This window comes from Mercenaria mercenaria, chromosome 18 (genome assembly GCF_021730395.1).
Source record: "Mercenaria mercenaria strain notata chromosome 18, MADL_Memer_1, whole genome shotgun sequence".
NCBI classification, from domain to species: Eukaryota; Metazoa; Mollusca; class Bivalvia; order Venerida; family Veneridae; genus Mercenaria; species Mercenaria mercenaria.
The window spans coordinates 58,626,266-58,648,172 of NC_069378.1; the positions used below are offsets into that span (position 1 = coordinate 58,626,266).

At 35.5% G+C, this 21,907-nt stretch overlaps 2 protein-coding genes across 2 annotated transcripts; one reads left to right on the plus strand and one right to left on the minus strand.

Moving 5' to 3' along the window:
* The first annotated feature begins 9,411 nt into the window (after window positions 1-9,411).
* On the plus strand, window positions 9,412-11,157 carry LOC123538265 (uncharacterized). Its single transcript, XM_045322231.2, has one exon. It carries the CDS (start codon window positions 9,412-9,414, stop codon window positions 11,155-11,157), a length of 1,746 nt encoding a protein of 581 aa, XP_045178166.2.
* Window positions 11,158-14,238: 3,081 nt separating this feature from the next.
* Window positions 14,239-20,423, minus strand: LOC123538266 (neuronal acetylcholine receptor subunit alpha-3-like). Its single transcript, XM_053530519.1, has 7 exons — window positions 20,383-20,423; window positions 19,556-19,665; window positions 18,684-18,789; window positions 16,867-16,991; window positions 16,521-16,636; window positions 15,739-15,939; window positions 14,239-15,503 (listed from the first exon to the last, which is right to left on the minus strand). Exons 1-7 carry the CDS (start codon window positions 20,401-20,403, stop codon window positions 15,034-15,036), a joined length of 1,149 nt encoding a protein of 382 aa, XP_053386494.1. The 5' UTR covers window positions 20,404-20,423; the 3' UTR covers window positions 14,239-15,033.
* Window positions 20,424-21,907: the final 1,484 nt, after the last annotated feature.

Genomic DNA, 21,907 nt, shown 5'->3' on the forward strand with positions numbered 1-21,907 from the left:
TGTAGGCCATCCACACAATGAAACCATGTAGAGGCAGTTGGTGTAAGTTTGCTGGGACCATTGTTTAAATGGTTCAGCTTAGCTACACGTCTGGGTCACCAGGGCTGAAAACTGAAAAAAACCTAACTTTCATGTCGTGAACAACTTATGGATTATCACCAAACTTGGTCTATAGCATGCTAGTAAGCTAGGTAATCTCAAGAATTGTTGCTACATGGTTTAAGAGGTTTAAAGGTTGTTTTTAGCTCACATGTCACACAGTGACAGTGTGAGCTTTTGTGATCGCGCAGCGTCCATCGTCCGTGCGTGCGTCCGTGCGTAAACTTTTGCTTGTGACCACTCTAGAGGTCACATTTTTCATGGGGTCTTTATGAAAGTTGGTCAGAATGTTCATCTTGATGATATCTAGGTCAAGATGAAACTGGGTCAACTGCGGTCAAAAACTAGGTCAGTAGGTCTAAAAATAGAAAAACCTTGTGACCTCTCTAGAGGCCATATTTTTCAATGGATCTTCATGAAAGTTAGTCAGAATGTTCACCTTGATGATATTTAGATCAAGTTCGAAACTGGGTCACTTGCCTTCAAAAACAAGGTCAGTAGGTCTAAAAATAGAAAAAACTTTTGACCTCCCTAGAGGCCATATTTTTCAATGGATCTTCATGAAAATTGGTCAGAATGTTCATCTTGATGATATCTAGGCCATGTTCGAAAGTGGGTCACGTGCGGTCAAAAACTAGGTCAGTAGGTCTAAAAATAGAAAGACCTTGTGACCTCTCTAGAGGCTATATTTTTCAATGGATCGTCATGAAAATTGGTCAGAATGTTCATCTTGATGATATCTAGGTCAAGTTCGAAACTGGGTCAACTGCGGTCAAAAACTAGGTCAGTAGGTCTAAAAATAGAAAAACCTTGTGACCTCTCTAGAGGCCATATTTTTCAATGGATCTTCATGAAAGTTAGTCAGAATGTTCACCTTGATGATATTTAGGTCAAGTTCGAAACTGGGTCACGTGCCTTCAAAAACAAGGTCAGTAGGTCTAAAAATAGAAAAACCTTGTGACCTCTCTAGAGGCCATATTTTTCAATTGATCTTCATGAAAATTGGTCAGAATGTTCATCTTGATGATATCTAGGCCAAGTTCGAAACTGGGTCACGTGCGGTCCAGAACTAGGTCATTAGGTCTAAAAATAAGAAAAACCTTGTGACCTCCCTAGAGGCCATATTTTTCAATTGATCTTCATGAAAATTGGTCAGAATGTTCATCTTGATGATATCTAGGCCAAGTTCGAAACTGGGTCACGTGCGGTCCAGAACTAGGTCATTAGGTCTAAAAATAGAAAAACCTTGTGACCTCCCTAGAGGCCATATTTTTCAATGGATCTTCATGAAAATTGGTCAAAATGTTCATCTTGATGATATCTAGGCCATGTTCGAAAGTGGATGACGTGTGGTCAAAAACTAGGTCATTAGGTCTAAAAATAGAAAAACCTTTTGACCTGTCTAGAGGCCATACTTTTCGTGAAATCTTCATGAAAATTGGTCAGAATGTTCACCTTGATGATATCTAGGTCAAGTTCGAAACTGGGTCACATGCCTTTAAAAACTAGGTCATTAGGTCAGATAATAGAAAAACCTTGTGATTTCTCTTAGAGGCCATATTTTTCAATGGATCTTCATGAAACTTGGTCAGAATTTTTATCTCAATATCTAGGTCAATTTCAAAACTGGGTCACATGAACTCAAATACTAGGTCACTATGTGAAATAATAAAAAAAAACGACGTCATACTCAGTTCAAAACTGGGTCATATGGGGACAGGTGAGCGATTCAGGACCATCATGGTCCTCTTGTTTTAGCTCACCTGAGCCAAAGGCTTTTGTGACCGCTCAATGTCCGTTGTCTGTCCTGTGTTGGTCAAAATTTTCTAAAAAAAATCTTGAAAACCACTGAGCAGAATTTCACCAAACTTCAGTGATCCTTAACCTTGGTCCCCTATCAAACTTGTTCAAAGAATTTAATTCCATGCAGAACTTTGGTTGTCATGGCAACCAGCAGGAAAAGATTTAAAAATCTTGTCCAAAACCGCAAGACGTAGAGCCTTGATATTTGGCATGCAACATCATCTTATGGTCCTGTATCAAGATTTTTTTAATTGTGCCCCTGGGGTAAAAAAGAGGCCCTGCCACGCGGATCACAAATTTACATAGACTTATATAGGAAAAATCTTTAAAAATCTTCTTGTCGAAAAACCACAAGACCTAGACCTTTGATATTTGGTATGAAGCATTGCCTTGTGGTCCTCTACCAAAATTGTTCAAATTATTACCCTGGGATGAAAAGAGGCCCCGCACTGGGGGGCCTCAAGTTTTACATAGACTTATATAGGAAATAACTTCAAAAATCTGCTTGTCTGAAACTACAAGACCTAGGCCTTAGATATTTTGTTTGTAGCATTGCCTTGTGGTCCTCTATGAAGATTGTTCAAATTGTGCCCCCTGGGGTGAAAATAGGCCCCGTATCAGGGGTCCCATGTTTACTTAGACTTATATACGAGAAAACTTTAAAAATCTTCTTGTCTGAAACTGCACGGCCTAGGCTTTTGATATTTGGTTTGTTGCATTGCCTTGTGGTCCTCTACCAAAATTGTTCAAATTATCCCCCTGGGGTGAAAAAGGCCCTGCCCCGGGGGTCCCGAGTTTAACATAGACTTGTATAGGGAAAAACATTTTGTCTGAGTTCAAGACCTAGGCCTTTGATAGTTGATTGTTCAAATTATCCCCTAGGGTCAAATATGGCCCTGCCCTGGGGATCCCAAGTTATACATAGACTTATATTGGAAAAAAAGTTTAAAAATCTTGTCTGAAACTGAAAAAATGGCATGCATCAATGTCAAAATACTATAGACTGACGTTATCAAATGCTAGTAAATTAGTATGTTTTTCATCCAATTTTCAATAAAATCCGATTTTGTAGCAACTCAATTTGGTAAACATTTGAAGAAAATGGCGTAACTGCATTAAGGGGAAATAACTTCAATGCAACTAAATATAAGTATTATGTGATAATGTAGACGATGTGTGGGTAGTATGTATTTATTGTGAATAAAGTCCATTTTAGAACAATCTGAGACTGGAATTTTAAGCATTTGTACACTGCTACGTCAGTAAAAAGTAGCGCACCAAAAAATTTTGGCTTTACTTTTTTCAGTTGGGCGGGCGCATGCCAAAAACAACTTTTGTTGCCTGTTTTGGCAGTGAAGATCTGGTGAGCCTTGAATAAAGTTGTTACTTACTTACTACAAAGTCTCTCTTCAAACAGCCAGGTTTTTCGCCCTGAGGATTCGCAAGATGCATTTCGAATTTTAATTTGCCATGATTTGTGTGAATACACATTCGAAATGTTGAGAATAAAAATAAGTCCAGTTGGTGTGGATTACATTTGACAAATAAATGTAAGTTCTGCCTTTTTTATCATAAATTTCGCTCGAATTTTCTTAGATGTCTTTTTTTATATCACCTGAACACAAAGTGTTCATGGTGCGGTATTATTATCACACTGTGTCCGGCGTCCATCTGTTAACGATCTCCAAAACCAATGAATGGATTTTGATGAAACTTGGCCATGATGTTCCTTGGGTGGTCCTCTAACAAAGTTGATCAAACGGTTCCGTTTGGTTGCACATAGGGGCTACCAGAGCTAAAAACAGAAACACTTCAAACGACATCTCAGAAAGCGATGGTCCGATTTTTAAATAATTTCACACAACTGGTCCTTGCGGCTATTTACTGGAACTGACAGCAAACCTTTGGACACAATAGGACTCTTAAATTGGAGGTGTTAACTTGAACTGACAGCAAATTTAAGGTGAAACAATTGCAGTAGGTCTCTTTGAATTGCATCTGTTTACTGGAACTGACAGCAAACTTACGGAATACAGTAGAACTCGTAAATTGCAGTTTTTAACTGAAACTGACAACAAACGCTAGGGATACAATATAACTCTTAAATTGCAGCTGTTAACTAGAATCAGCAGCAAACTTTTCGGACACAATAGGACTCTTTTAAATTGCAGCTGTTAACCGGAACTGACAGCAAACTTACGGAATACAGTAGAACTCATAAATTGCAGTTTTTAACTGAAACCGACAGTAAACGCTAGGGATACAATAGGACCCATAAATTGCAGCTGTTAACTGGAACTGACAGCAAGTTTTTCGGACACAATAGGACTCGTAAATTGCAGATTTTTACTGAAACCGACAGCAAACGCTAGGGATACAATATAACTCTTAAATTGCAGCTGTTAACTAGAATCAGCAGCAAACTTTTCGGACACAATAAGACTCTTTTAAATTGCAGCTGTTAACCGGAACTGACAGCAAACTTACGGAATACAGTAGAACTCATAAATTGCAGTTTTTAACTGAAACTGACAACAAACGCTAGGGATACAATATAACTCTTATATTGCAGCTGTTAACTAGAATCAGCGGCAAACTTTTCGGACACAATAGGACTCTTTTAAATTGCAGCTGTTAACCGGAACTGACAGCAAATTTATGGAATACAGTAGAACTCGTAAATTGCAGTTTTTAACTGAAACCGACAGCAAACGCTAGGGATACAATAGGACCCATAAATTGCAGCTGTTAACTGGAACTGACAGCAAGTTTTTCGGACACAATAGGACTCGTAAATTGCAGATTTTTACTGAAACCGACAGCAAACGCTAGGGATACAATAGGACCCATAAATTGCAGCTGTTAACTGAAACTGACAGCAAACTTTGGGGATACAATAGGGCGGCTGGCATGTTCTATTTTAGTTTGCTACTGTTAGCAAAGATGAGTAATTGGTATGGTTCGTATTACAAACTTTGGTCTTAACTTTGACTGTATCATGTGCTTAATGCAACAAATAGTGGTCCCGTTTCAGGAACTGTCTCATGTATGTACCTGTCTTATGTATGTACCTATATAATTCTTATAATTTTGACAAAACAAATCGCTTATCTTTGTTCGGCTCAGATTCTAAGATTAGCCGAATAATTAAAATGAATTTGCTCAAAATATGTATGTGAAACACCTTACTTATAAGTTCTAAATAAGCTTGGTGAAATTGGCCTCTGTAAAGTAATAGTATGATGTTTTACTCGCGTTGGGCAGTAGACTTGATTTCCGATCAATAACTAGACAAGATAACTGGCTTACAGTGATCAAACTTCTTAGGATGATTCCCCAGGGTTAGGGTCAGTAGATGACCCCTATTGTTTTAGGAGTCAACCGCTGGCAGAGTGGTTAATGTCCAGTGACTTTGAATTTCTTGCTCGTTTGAGCCGTGGGCTAGAAATTTAGGTTGATATTTCGTTGAATTTAACGTCGCACCGACACAGTTTTAGGTCATATGGCGACTTTCACCTTTGATGGTGGCGGAAGACCCCAGGTGCCCCTCCGTGCACTATTTCATCAACGGGCAGGCACTTTGGTAGAACCACCGACCTACTGTAAGCCAGCTGGATGGCTTCCTCACACCCACATCGATGATGGGCAAGTGATTCAAAGTCAGCGACTTTAAGGGGACGCATATTGCTACATTCACAGTTCATACAGCAATGCGGAAGGGGTGCATATTCAAGAAATCAATGGTGGGAAAATAAAAAACATATTCCTAAACTGATATAATACTGATGGACACCTGTAATATTCAGTATTTTGTGGATAAGGATGTGGTACTATGAATGTAATAGGAAAACAGAGGTGTTTGTGAAAGTACATTCAACACAAAATATTAAGCTTTTGTATAAGGAAAAAACAGGTTTTTTACAATAACAGTGTTCCAAATAATGTTGAAGGGATGAGATTTTCTTTCTAACACACCAGGTTTGCTTAAACATGTAAAAATTTAACGCCACGTCAGTTCATCTCGGGATGGACGCCATATTTCTCATTGATAAAAAATATAAACAAAAAAATCAGAGTGGGATTAGCATTGCAAGGGCATAACATGACATTCTACACAATGAATACCTTAGAACAGATATCTAAGATGCTACACAGGTCAGGCGGGTTAAATGCATAATGCCGATCACTTGAAATTAATCTTGAAAATGTGGTTAATTTTAGTTTGTTTACATGGTTTTTAATTTTCCCACGACTTCTCGGCGATTCACTGCAAATGTATTACTGCGCCGGACGAAAGGTAACTCTAATAAACGACGGGAGACAACTTAGGTGTCAGCACGTGTACGATTTTTAAAAAAAACATGTCGATGATTATAATTTCTTATCAAATAATGAATCCTATTCAGATATTCGTCTTTAATATTAGAAAATTATTAATTTCTGTGGACATTTGTCAAAAAATATTACCTACAGTGGACTACTTTGCGCATCAAATGGTTTCCGCTTCAGTTGTGAGGCACTTCCGTTATACTTTTGACAACAATAACAAAACACAAAATGAATCGATAAAGTCACTTATAAACCGACTGCTACTTAAATTAGTGTAAGTAAAGTTGTTGTTACAACATTATACATGATCGTTACGTTATGAGATTAAGTTTATCTTGAACTGCATAATCCATTAACTACGTTTACATGATATTGCATTTACAACTTATTTGACCCCATTTTTTTACGTGAATGACAGCATTCTCGTGCAACTCGTGCAAACAGAGTTATGAAAAGTATGGTGGAGAATTCAAGGACAAATTATAAATGACATTAAAATGAGGATAACTGTATATTCGTCCAGTTTTGATCATTGACATTCCTGCTGTGTATTAGTAACTTTTGTGAACAAGATTAGAATGTTGCTTTTGCACATGTACACATTGATTGGACCTCTCAACAAAATTTCATACCTTATTTTAGGGATTTTTAAGACAGTACATTTTCAAAAGTTTGTTGAATGTATTTTGATATTTAAGTGCATTGCAATTCATGAATACCAAGTTAAAAATTAATAATGGCAACATTTCTAGGCCTTTATTGTAAGCCACTAGACTTCTGTAATGATAAATGTTTAATGTATTAAGGGGAATATACTCTTTTAGTTTTGTAATGTGGCATTCCTTGACCACCGTATCTTTTCTTATGCACTACTTTGTAAACAAACTAAATAATGTGTTTTAGCTCACATATGCCAAATGAAAAGCAAGACAGTGAACTTATTTCACATTCTTTCTTTAAATTAGAATCTGTAGGACATTGATAAATGTTTGGACAAAGTGAAGCACTATTATTTTCGCACCAAAAAGTCTTAATTGTTGACTTTGAATGTACACAAGAAGTCTTATGTAATTCAACAATAACTTTCTTGTTTCAGTTTTTCTCATTTTTATTTTAGTGAGCAATCCTTTGTGTACTTATAACAGTTGAAACAGTATTCATTTCATTTACCAAAACCGTGTACTTTTTTGCAGGTAAATTTTATAATACCCCACCCACTTTTTTTCTAATTTCAAAGTATGCGTCCCCTTAACCACGGAGGCCCCTGAAACATAACTTAAGGTGCAGAATTATTTGGTTATTTTGGGTTTAACGCTGTTTTTCAACAGTATTTCAGTTATGTAACAGCGGGCAGTTAATCGTACAAATCTGTTCTACGCAAGTAACTGCCAACTTCCCCACTTGAATCAGAGGTGTAGGACGAAATGTCTTTCATCAAATCGTCACGGAGGACATACTCTTCGGCCAGGACTCGAACCTCGCGATCCGTAGGTCTGCGCTGTCCCTATTGAGCTAAGCGGGCGGGTTTGGTCTCTTTGTATATTGCTAATTATTACTTTATGTATTTGTGTGCACATATTTTTCATGTACACTAAATTGGTATACAGTGTATTTGGTCAGTAGAGGAGAATCAGAACTGTCCCTAGCTTGACCTTTTACCAGGATGATTTACATTAATAGTCGAAAATCATAGCAGTTAGATGGCGTGGTCACTTTTCCCTATATATGTATATAATGGGAACTTGTCAGAAACTACTTACTAACGCTGATTGCCAGCTTCATTTAAACTATGTCAAATAAGGCCTAAAAATGTTAGTTTCCGGTAACATGCTAAAAATAGGGTAGGAAGGTCGGAATTTTTTGTTAGATTTTTTTTATTAGGTTTAGACTTTCCGGAATTTAAATTGTCAAATAAATGAATAAAATAAGGGGGTTATGCCTTTAGAGCATCAGTAAGTTGAATATGATATAACAGTTCTTATACATGCGCAGATCCAGAAGGGATAGGGGGTCCGGGGGCCCGGACCTGAAAAATCCTGAAAAGAGAAGGAAAGAAAATGTTGTTTTTTTCCAAAATTCAACATTAGGATCGCATTCAAAGTGTATGTTGCTGCTGCTACGAACGACCCGACCTAATTAATATCTATGTTAATTATCTCAAGGAAGCAAAGAAATTTACCTTTAAGAAAACTTCATTTTATTATTTTTGCAAAATTTAACAGGTGAGCTCGTAATATAAATGTGAAAATAAGTGGTATATGTATATAAAATTGCAGTGGAAAGTGTTCTAAAATGCCCCCAGAATACAGGAAATGAAGCGCTGAATTTTAAATTTTTCCGGTGGGACGGTGGAGCAGGCATGCTGCCCCGGACCCCTTAGCTAGTTGGCTAGTTTTCTATTTCAGCGTGTTCAACAAAAAACTTTTTGGCAACCCCGCACTTGTAAACGGCTAACATCCACAGACACACGTCAAATTATTTAGTACATATGTATATATATAAAGACACATGTTAGTTATAGTAAGGGTTCGATCGGCACCCTCCCCCCTGGGAAAATTGGCTAGATCCGCGCATGATATATCTATAAATGTAATCAACTCTACGTTGGTTCGGCAACCAGGATAAAAATCAGATTTTTAAAAAATAAGCCATCTTTCAACACAGATAAGTGTAAATAATCATTTGTTAAACCTTTGATCAAATCCATTTGATCAAAATCAGATTAACCATTAAAGCAAACGATACTTTGTTATTGACATATACTGATATAGCAAGTGAAGCGGTTATCTGATATCTTCAATGTGGTTGAGCGGTAGGACAGGTTACATCTAAATAGACAATTTCTGTGTATGTTCTGAAAAAGAAAGTAGAAAGAAATCAACATTTTATTTATTTGCAGGAAAAGTTGGAAACAAACAGTGTAACTACTTAGTGACAGATAAAGATTTAGTCATGAGAGAACTATGGAATATATAATTTATTTAAGAGGTAATAATACTAAAATTTATGAAATAAGTTAATTTATGATAAACTAACAGACACGCACAGACATGCATAAAGTGGTTTGTAGATAAAGTAGTTGGTTCATGTGTTATGAATTATTGACTTCAAGTGAATAAGCTCAATGGAAATGTTCTCTTGAAGAAACGAAACTGGAATTTGTAGGCATACGTTTTAAACATGGCGGTTTCCGGTCGTAAAATATCGGATTTCAAAGGTTCAGTATCAACGGGTTCAGGCGAGGACTTCGCGCATAGTTGTGTCCCTTGTTTATCTGACGACCAACATGTAGAAGCTCATGGATTTTGTGTTGATTGCCAGGAATATTTATGTAAAACCTGTCTTCATTGCCACAAGAAAACGAAAGCCTCGAAAAACCATCAGTTGCTTGATATAGATAAAGTGGACAAACATGCCACGACTGATCAAACGTCAAATGTCTGCACTGAAAAATGCCCAACTCATAGAAATGAAGTCATCAAGTTCTTTTGCCCGAAGCATGAAGAGCTGGGCTGTACTGATTGCATGATAATGAAGCATAGGACGTGTGACCTTGAGTATATACCAGATACATGTACAGGTATAGGGGACAGTAAAGAATACAAGGAGACAATGAGTAATCTGGAGAAGAAACTTAAAGAAGCGGACGTTGTTAGTAAAGAAGCTATAAAAAGAAACCAGGAAATAGATATTTGGCATGACGAGGTGATAAAAGATATAACACAATTCAGAAAAGAAATAAATGATCATTTAGATGCACTGCAAGAGAAGATTGAGGCAGACGTTACAAAACGGAAATCCTCGGATAAACAGAAAGTGAATGACGTTCTGGATGTATGCGCAACTCTTACTTCAAACATCAAGAAATCAAAGTCCAATTTAATGGAGCATAAAGCAGCTAAACAAAATGGTGACCTTTTTATTGCTATAAAACGGGCGAAACCAACACTACAGTCAGAAGAGGTGAAACAGGCTGAAAATGTCATTGGAAAGACGATGACTTGGCGATTTGAATGCAACAAAGCTTTTGGGAACATTCTATCGATTGACAGCTTTGGAAAATTGGCGGAATATTCCACTAGTAGGGCTTCGGCTCCTAAGAGGCTTACCAGTTCTACCAAGCTGTTACACTTTCCAGAAAGAAACAGTCAGTTATCTCACAAAGAAGATATAAATGTAAGAACGGAAACAGATAGTTGGTCATGTTCTATATTTGGTTGTGCCCTCCTCTCATCTGACATACTTGTTCTGACGGATTATAACAATAAAAAGTTGAAAGTTGTAAATACACTGACGAAGACAGTAGTTGACGAGAAAACATTAGACTCTACTCCATTTGATGTGGCCGTTCTTCCGGAGGATGAGATTGCTGTGACAATGCCAGATAAAGGAGAGATATTGATCATAAGAACAAATGGACAGCTGTCAACCTCCCGCAGTATTAAAGTTCAAGGACGATGTAGAGGTATAACCTACCATCAAGACCATCTTTATGTGGTTTGCGCTAGTCCTAGCTGCGTTCTTGTATTGGATACCAAAGGCAATGTCAAGAACATACTTTCACTTAAAGATAAAACTGGTTTTGTATATCCACGTAACACTGAGCTTAGTCAGGATAGCCAACTGCTCTATATCAGTTATAGTCAATCTGACCTGGTGGAAAGTATAACGTTACAAGGTGAAATATCCGCTAAATACAACGGTACTTGGAAACCTAATGGAATGTTGATGCTAGATGACGGATCACTTCTGGTGTGCAATATTACGGAAAATAGCATTTATCGACTTCCAGCAAACTTCAAACAAAGCCAACAAGTAGGGACTGGTTTAAATAATCCAGTGTCTATATGTTGTAGTCCTGAGAAAAAAGAGGTATATGTTGGTTGTAGGGATTGTGACCAACTGAAAGTTTTCAGTCTACAATAGTACACGAGTACAGTTTGGAATCGCAAAATAACTTTAAAATATAAAAGATACCGCATTTTGTATTAGATGAAATGATGTCTGAATAAAAAAATACCAAACAGTGTGATTTGCATTATGAACATTTTTATTTCTTAGGATTTTTACAATATTACAAACGTCTAAACTGTAAAAAAATGAACAAAGTATTTCTGATTGATTATTGCCTGCTTAACGTATTGTTCACTTTTCAAAGAAATAAAATTGGTTGATTATCAAAACTGAAAATATTATAAATATGAATACTGTTTTGGAAATTATATAGATAGACTTTATATGATTACGAGTGTTAGGAGTTTACCAAACAAGGAGAACGTTTATTTAGTGATAATGAGTAAGTAAGAGTTTGTGCACAGTTACACCCCCACCACTGTGGTGTTTGCAAAGCGATGCCCCAATAAGTTCTGTTATTTGTATGTTTTGGCCTCTATGTATATTGCCATTTGCTTACTTTTTATGTATTTGTGTGTACATATTAATCATGTGCATATCTACACATATATTGCTATAAGATGGAGCTGCGTTCTTAGAACGTGGCTTTTCCAATATAATTTTACTTTCTTTTTCGAGGGGTTGGGGTATACTATATTGCTATTTGCTTACTTTTTATGTATTCTAGCATAAAACTGCTGTTATTGTCACTTTTAGGGGGTGTTTTAACAGGAGAGAAAACGTGTGTTAACAGAGAGATTCTCGCGCTCACGTGCTATTATAACACCTTTTTATATATGAGCGTTCCGTGGCAAAGCTAAACGTATTACGGCCCCAAAACGGATAATTCAAAAGGAAATGACGTCAACGTGAAAAAACAACGTAGACTTTCGCATTTCATGGAAATTAAATGACGTTGAGGGACATTGTATCTATTTACTTGGTTTTTACGCGATTTATGCTAGAATAGCGTTAGCGCATGTTCTTTTCGTGTTATAACATCTTCAGAATCCCTCGAGTACCAACCAATCCCTCGGGATTCTGCAGATGTTATAACACGAAAAAACATGCGTTATCCCTACATTTATGTGTACATATTATTCATGTGCGAATCTACACATATGCTGTTGTAAGATTTTGTTTTGATGGAGCTGCGTTCTTAGAACGTGGCTTTTGCTATATAGTTTCACTTTCTTTTTCGAGGGGGTGGGGTTATATTAATAACTCTTAAACTGAAAACAATCTTATTGTATTCATCGTATTTGTGATGTTTTTGTTATTTAATCCTGGTTTAAACGCATATGTAGGTATAATATTACAGCAAACTGATTCCAAATTAACTTTGCACATGGGTAGTCCGGTTAGAATACTATTTATGAATACAACTTCCATGCTATTAAGGTTTCGTCTTCATTAAAATGTTGGCTACACTAGTTTTGAGCTTTTTATATATATGTTTGTGTTTTTAATAAAACGTATGTTAGCTATTTGTGCTTGTTTAATGATTCAAAGTATGAATATCACACTATTTTAATGCTAACGTTCCTTCCCGAAGTTCCGGGTTTCATTACCCGCAAACATTAATTCACACCTATTGGATGTACGCACACATTGAGTATATACTGGCTAAAGGTTAGTGCCAACCTTTAGTACCAGAAGTAGTTCATTCCTCAACTTACAATTTACATCCTGTCACGAAACTATGCGCTGCGCCTACATTTAATAATCAGTTGCATTATCTTTTTGTAAATGTTTGTCACTGAGTAGGTTCCACTTTTGAGACAAAGTGCATTGTTTCCTACAGTAGAAATGATTTATATTCATATAGTCCCGGAGAATATTCGCCAAGCCTTCGCCCCGTCTTGGGGAAGCTGGGGACCAAGTTCTCGTCCCCTAGATTACCAGACCGTTGTCCACTTTTATGCATAGAAATATCTTTATGATGTGCATGAAATATCCTGTTGTATACCTGATATCTTAAACAAAAAAGACTGTCCTGTTGTATGAAGATGAGACTTCAAAATATCACAATGCTCTGCTATATATACAACTTCATTCACATTACAATGAGCATACTAACATACTTACGAACCAACAATAATGGGATTTAAGGGTTAACAAATATCAAATACCAAATAATTCCAAGAAGTTTTGAAAATGTATACATGTAAGAAACTTTAAAATAGCAAAAAAGCCACTCCTATTAATATATGGCAATTGTTTAAAGAAATTTTATATTTTCAAGAACAGATTATTGAAAAATAATTTCAAAGACATGTACGAATCACGTCACTTGATTATTTTCGCCAGACGTTTAAATGATTATATCGTTCAATGTTGCATATTTGCTACATTTAGTTCAACAATTAATGTTGCATATATGCTACATTTTGTGCAACGCTCAATGTTTCATATATGCTACATTTCGTGCAACAACCAATGTTGCATATATGCTACATTTTGTGCAACGCTCAATGATGCATATATGCTACATTTTGTGAAACGCTCAATGTTGCATATATGCTACATTTCGTAAAACAACCAATGTTGCACTATATTTCGTGCAACAACCAATATTGCATATATGCTATATTTCATGCAACGCTCAATGTTGCAGATATGCTACATTTCGTGCAACAACCAATGTTGCATATATGCTACATTTTGTGCAACGCTCAATGTTGCATATATGCTACATTTCGTGCAACAACCAATGTCAGACTGAAATTAAATGAAAGTGATAATTACCTCACGAGTTGGACTAAGTTGCATTATACTCCATTACAGTAAAAACTCATTACTTTCAGAAAGTGATGTCTCTCTGAATGTTAGCTATATCCCGGCAAAATGCATTGAAAATGGCTAAGAAAGCGGATGTCTGCATAAAACAGTTGTACATGTAGCTTAATATTCAACACATGTGTGAAAATATCGAGCCTTATTAATTGCAGAACACACTTTAATAAACAAGAAATGTCAAGACATCTGTACAACAACAAAGACTACATATAATATCAATATAAATAAATATAAATGGAAAAGTTATGGAAACACAGGTAAAACTGTGTACGACACTGACATGCTTAGTTAAAATGGATACATGGTTTCTAACAATAACGACATGATCGCGCAATTTTCATGCCTTTGCTTACATTTCATTCAAGCTGACTTACATATACCATGTTAGGATAACACTTAGAATTGTTATAAAATGTTTGATGGTCATATCCTTCGTTGAACGATTTGTCACAAATTTTCGCTATGCCATATATAGTCATATAACGACTACCACAGCAAAAATTAATTGGACAAAACGGCATTTTTCTGTTTCATTGTATTTATTCAGTAAAATAGAAAAATCAAGGATCGATCTGTTTCTTGAAAAAAATATCCGAGTATCCCTTTAAATGTCCATCTTTCACTAAAATATTTTATCTTTTGATAGATCTTTTTACTTCCAATGTGCAACATCCTCATCAAACTTATTTATCTTTTAAATTACTAAATTTGCACATAGAGCTACATTCATAATTAATGCGATGCAGTAACAGTTGATTGTTAAAAACAGCCAGTTTTTAAACCTAACGCATATTGTACTGCTAATACTCATAAACTTGTTAATTTATATTTAGATAAACCATAATTATGAAGTAATTGTTCTTGTTTTTAAATATGAAATTTTGATCCCAATATACCTTTAAATAATAGATCTACTTCTGATCCGAATAATTTTTTTTCTCTGCTTGCAGAAATATTGAGCACATGGGTATTTTAGTCGTTGAAAACTGTCTCGAGTACTATTTTGAATTTCCCTCTGATATTTAAGCAAAATATAAATGTATATAAAGTGTTATCAATGAAATACGATTCTGTCTGGAATACATTCTGCTAGTAAAACGTAAGAATTGCTTATTCATAACCATTATATTGTCCACCGTATGCTAGCGTGAGCACAAATGCAAAATTCATGAAAATTGTGATAATTGCAAAGGAGAAGAAACAGAATCGGTCCATGATTTCTGCAACCTCTTTCCAAGAGACGCCGGAATCAACGTCATTCGGCGCGATACTGCACGTGCCAATATCCAAGTCTTCTTTTAGATCGTTGACGTCATCTTCGAAGTCGCTGCTAACGACACTGCGTGTCTCCAGGGTAGTAGTGTCCGTCATCGGCGATACTTTGTTGTGGACATGGTTATGTTTTGACTTTGACTGCAGTCCAGGGATGCGCCAACGGATCACTCTTGCGGCACAGCAAGTAATTGTTATAACGAATGAACCTTCTTTTGGCCGACCTTCTTTGTGGAAGAGTATCAGAATGAGAATTGTCAGAAGTATTCCGATTGCGGAAAATATCAACACAATGCCAAGGTATAAGCCTGAAAAAATACGAATATACGAATATACATATTAGTGTGAGAAGTTTGGCGGGACTTATGACACTATTTTAAAACTTGTGTAAAGTTTTCAATCATGCAAGAACATGTTAAACTGGATTTTGATGATTTTATTCAACTCACTCAGATTAAGATATCGGCACGTCGCACTGAAATTAAGGTACTGAATTGTAATGCAATGGCGTAGATCTACGTTGCACTATCACTCTTCACTTACCTAAGACAGACAAGGTGATAGATGTTGGTGGGAGAGAATCCGTCACGATTGTAAGGAGCACAGCGAGAGACAGAAATACCGTGAGAACATACGAGACTTTCTCCCCGGAGTTAGTAGGAACGATGAACACCAAGACAACCATCAATGACGTCAGAATAATAGGCATCATCACATTCAGGTTGTAGAACTGTGTTCTCCGCCCTTCAAATATATGGCATGGTGCATTAATCAAAACGTTAGCGGATATGTACAGGTTTATAAATATTTTAATAATTTAACTACTTACTGTTAAAATGCAATTGTGAAATATAATTATTGGCCTCAAGAGGAGGAGCTTTTCCGACGTCACGACGCTTGAATGGTCGCATCTGAGACGTATTGCTCATGTGACTCAAAGTTAGAATGGTGCTTTTCCCTCAATAAGTGTTTGATATCGTAACAGAAATCTATAAAAGCATCCAACATTGGATAATTTAAGATAATGTAAATGAGAGAAATTAAAAATGAAATTATAATATGTATGCCGATGTTTAAGTTTCTGTTAAGTAACGCTCACTTCTTAGTCCTCCACTCACTTTAAAACGCTCGAGCACTTCGGAACCAAACGAATACTATAATTTAGGCCCGTTTCACTGTCAAATTTTACTAGCAAATTTAAAATCACAGCAACAGAGGTTTGATAGCTTCAACTGGTAATTTTTAATTTATATAATTTGTTTATGTATGAAGCTAAATTGTCTTTGTTGAACTGAACGGTTTTCACGTGAACAAAACATTCTTACTCAGATACACCCAAAAGTCCATCTTAGGATAAGTTCTCACTGTCCCATCAGGAAGGTGTTCCGTCAGATTTTTATCTTCCAGCCTTGTTTCGGTCAGATCCCATTCTCCGTGCACTCTGAAATTTTAACATATTACAATTACTGAAGTGATGGGGTAATTTTTGTTCTAAAAACTTGGACGAAGCTTTAGCATTTTTTTGTTTTGTGAAATTTTAGCTTGATTTTGACCGAAGTGCGAATTCTGAAAAAAAGTTTATAAATGTTAAATTCGCAGTAAAGACTTTTTAGCACAAATATTCAAGTTCACATAGCAACCTGTCTTAAAAGTTGCGCACCATTTACTTACTCAAAGTCTTCTAGATTGATCACTGTGAACAGACTCTCCAGTTTCACCTCTTCTATAGTGTACGTCCAACTCACAATTTCTACGGCACATTTTTGATGATCGTACGGATAGTATGTTATATCAACCTGGAAAGGAAGAATTTTCGGTAAGAAAGAACAATTCTCCAAATACAATAAAAATATACACATACGTAAGCTATGAATATATCACAAACCATGTGAATTGGTTGCAAACTTTTTGAAGATGTATACGTTTTGTAAAGTACATGTATGTATGAATAATGCATCATGTGAGAACCATTGCCGTGTAACTTTTGAGCTTAAATTGTATTTTAAGCCTAAATTATGTAAAGCAATATTTAGCTATATCAAATTGCTCTTTAAATGAGTATGCAGATAAGCATTGCATAGTTATACCAGCCGAACAAAACAAACAAAACGCAGCATTTGCTGAAATACTGACAAATTAAAACGCAATGGTCGGTTGCTATTGCGTTAAAAGCTATCAAGCGAAGTGATCGACAATGTATCAAGTAAAAGCGACATTTATATGTGCGCAACGATTAACAAAATCCTTAATGTTAAACTGAATTCAATAAGCTGGACAAGATACAGTGGGGGAAGAAGATCCCGAGAGAAAAAACGAAGGAGAAATGAGATGTTTGGGGATTCCGACTTAGAGAATCTATTTCATTTAGATCAAACTTATTTTGAGACCCGGAGAGATTGCCGCGTTTTTGTGATTTCAGTTCTTATGTATGTTCCACTATAGAGAATCGACGTAACAAGGGCAATATGAGAATGCTAATGGAGAACACTTGTCTTGATGTGATACTGTGGTATTCCAAACCGAGAGTGACATACAGTGGAGACAGTATGCGATGTGTCTCACTATATTACAGTGACGCTTCACGTAACTTAAAGATTTTATAACAATTTATTACTCGTTTTCAGGATAAAAGATTCAATTCACGATTGATATTTTAGATATTTACCTTAAAAAAGCAACTTTATACAGAAAAAAAGAGATAAGAATCTATATTCAAGAGGATAAGTTACCCACGCTGAATTAGACAGCAATATAATATAAGACGTACATTGGACATAACGTCAAAGGCGTATTGAGCCAGTTTTAAATTAACCTTTAAATGCTGTACGTCTGGCTTTTTAACTTGAATGATTAAAAAATTCAAAAAGGGAACCAACCTCGCAGTGTGTGACAAACAGCATAGGTGGTTCCCAGTCCACAGTGCCATCATATTTAAGGCGCAGAAGAAGGACATCACTTGATATTATTTCGAGATCTTGAAGTCTGGAATGCGTAAATTTAAAGTCGGATTTTATCAGGAGAGAACTAACTGCATGGAACGCACGCGCAATTTCTTCTCTTTGTGTCGCAGAAATTATACACTGGGATGGAATATCTCTACTGAATTTGTTTATTTCGTATACCGGTATCTAATGATTAGGATTTGTACTTAAGATGTTTTGACAAGGGAAAATGCATGACTGTTTCATTATATCGGAAAATATTTATATGATATTTTGAAACTTTAACAAGAAACGATAATCAAAATGTATACTTTTAAGTGTTACCATTACTTTTACAATATCAAACAAATCAAATAACCCTTGTACATTACAAAACATATCACATTTTAATGTGTCAGTCATTGTCAATATGACGCTATCATGTACATTTACTCCGCAAAGCTAATACATTGTCAGAGATATTTCATCCAAGTCTTACATTTTCTGCGACTGGTGGCCATTTTGAAAAGGTTGTCACAAGCATATCATCCTTGATTTAATGTTTACCTTACAGTGTGTTGCCAAAAGTATTGGAGGCTCCCACTCCACTTGTCCGGTAGATGTCGCTCTTAACACTAAATCGTCATTCTTTATAAGACCAAGATCCTCAATACTTTGAAGACAAAAAACAACAAATTTAAAATAAAAGTTACCACTTGCTATACATCAAACTTCTATTTTTTCTTGATTTTTTCATCTCCAAAGGGACTGTCCTTACACTGTTACACTGTGCATGTCCGTTTCTTTTTTCAAACACATTTATTTGGAGCCATACAAGCGCAGAGAAAGATTGTTTTCGCATTGTATCTACTTCTTGAATTATATAAAAGACGTTTCGGAATCAAAATGATATATCAGAACGGTATTATACTTAATGTACACACATTTTTTCGATTATTAGGAGCGAAGAATTTCCCAATAGACGTCTACGCATTCCCAAGTTATTACGCGGCACGTCTAACCTCCTGTGTTGAAAGAATCATAATAATCACAGAAAATGAGAACTGAACCTTTCTTTAAATCCGAAGCGACAAATGGTTATAGGTAGCAGAAACTTCAATGATATATTCATTTTAAACCTAAATGTAACTCGAAGACTTTTAATAACTTAATAAAATCTAGAAAGTTGAGCATAATCTTTAACCTTTAGCCTGCTGGCGGCAAGTTATTCTGCCTTTGCGACCAGTGCAGACCAAGACCAGCCAGCACTACCGTGAAGGCCAGTCATGGTCTGTGAACACCCTTTCGAATAATAAATGGTATTGCACAAATTGAATGATGGACCAGTCCACTTTAGAAATTTAGCAGGCTAAGGGTTAACTTATCTCTTATTTTTCTGGCAAGCTTATTATTGTATGATAATGAAAGTTATCACTTACGCATTGTCAACTATGAGTTCGGGTTTCCAGATATTCTTAGGTTTTGCAAAGATATATTCCATATCATCTTTTTCTGTTTTGTTCCAGTGAATTCTGTGATCTTCCCACTCCTGTAAGCAATGTAGTTTAGTTTAGTTTAGTTTATACTTATATATTTTAGCTCAATTGTAATGAAAGCTTCGAGTTTATTTGAACAACTTTCGAGACCACTTCCTGTAAAAACTGGTACTGGTGTCATATGAGTTATGGTCGTGATTCCCATTTTGGTGCTCAAAGTAATAACCTACGGTTTGAGCGGTAAATTTTAAACTTTTGACGACCTTCAGCCAGCCATTATTATTATCATTATTATTATTATTATTATTATTAATATTATTATATCCAATAACCTGCAATAAAAATGTCTTTGGAGCTGAACAATGAACAGAACAGTACAGAAATCTTATTTAACGAATACAAGGTCACGCATATATATGAAATTGACAAAATTATGACATCACAAGAGGAAAAACTATTATATTGCAAAAAGGAACAATGATTATTAAGTTCTGGTTGGAAACACACCTTTACCCGCTGTAAAGTGAGAATGTCAAATCATATTCTTGCAATATCTTTAATAATCTATTAACATTTCGGTTTGTAATGTTAGCTCATATCTGATTACTATATGTACACTAAGCAGATTGACATCAGTGTTGCACTGGAAGCATCCTTCAGCAGTAAAAAGCAAAATTTTGCAACAGAAATATTTATCAAATATTCAGAATTAGAGTTCGTTGAAAATATAAGTTTATACTGAGTAGTAAGTTAGATAAGTGAATACTTACAAATGTTAACCAGCCAGCCATTGTTAACTTCTGACCTTTTAAATCCTGGAAGTAAAATCATACACATGACATATATATATATATATATATATATATATATATATATATATATATATATATATATATATATATATATATATATATATATATATATATATATATATATATATAATAATGATAATAATAATGGCGGCAAGATCAAAAGGGCCGTCTTACTATATTCATACCTTTTTTTCAGGGAAATTCCAATATAATCATTATTATACTATAATTTGTAGAAAACTTTTCATGCATAAGTCATGCATGATCAAAATTACTTTGCACAACCCCTAACGATTACAAATTCATAAACAACAAATGCTGTATGAATTACCTAAATATGAATATCAAAATATCGACAAAGAAACCAAAAATGACAAACACATAAAACGTAGGTAAAGGTAAAATCATTATTCATAGGAAAAAACGAGACTCTTTTACACAATTATAAGACAACAATATTCAATCAGTTTGCTAAGTGTTGTAAAAAGAAGTTTGTCTCTAAAAGAAATTAAAAGTGTTCTGTATACTGGTCACATTTAATATAATATATGACGTAAAAATAATTAATGAAAAGTTAGGGACTAGAATTACTATATCGATGACGAATGCAGATGTCATAATACCGATAACATGACATTTGTTATTATTTTACTGATTGGTTAAGAATCGATTAAAACTGCAATATACGCTGTCTTAAAACCCTTAGGATGATAAGTGGGGGATCTGCAATGCATCTTTACTAATTGGACTGAAGTATCATCAGATATTCTAGTTCAAATATTCGCCATTAACAATTTTGTTGAAATAAACCTTTAGTGTATATTCAGCAGGAGGTTGAGAAGCTGGTACACATAACGGAACGGAACGGGCTCTGTCACGGCATATTGTCAAGTGTATCCTTACGCCAGACACGCATGGTGTGCCCGTCGTCAAAGGTTACTCAGTAAATATAGCAGTGCTTTTGATATTTTCAATTGCATTTTTACATTCTTAATTTGCATGAAGGATATGATTTTCCTTCTTGATGATACTCCAATGTTTACACAGTATCGGTGAATTTAAATAGGCTATCGGACTTGATTTATCTGTGAACTGTGTGTCAGGTTACAGTAAAACGTCAGGTAATGTCACTGTTTTTATCAATACACAGTAGTATCATGTTTATGCAATTCATTAGGTTATTTAATCAGGATTTAATTGTTGTAATCCAGTCTTTGCTTGGCACCCTGTTGTATATTTAACATGCTCTTAGCAGGACACCGATTCCTAAATTGATATTTTTTTCTCAAATAGTGACGTTACAACATTACTGGTGTTGTCAAGAATATGAGAATTTCGCTTTTATACTATCCACTTTTTGAATGACTTGTGGGATAATAGTCAAAACTCTTAACCTAGATCCGATGGACAGAGGGCCAATAGTTTCTACTTCTGACAATAAGTTTTTTCACATGACACCAGACATTAATTTTTACAGCATTAC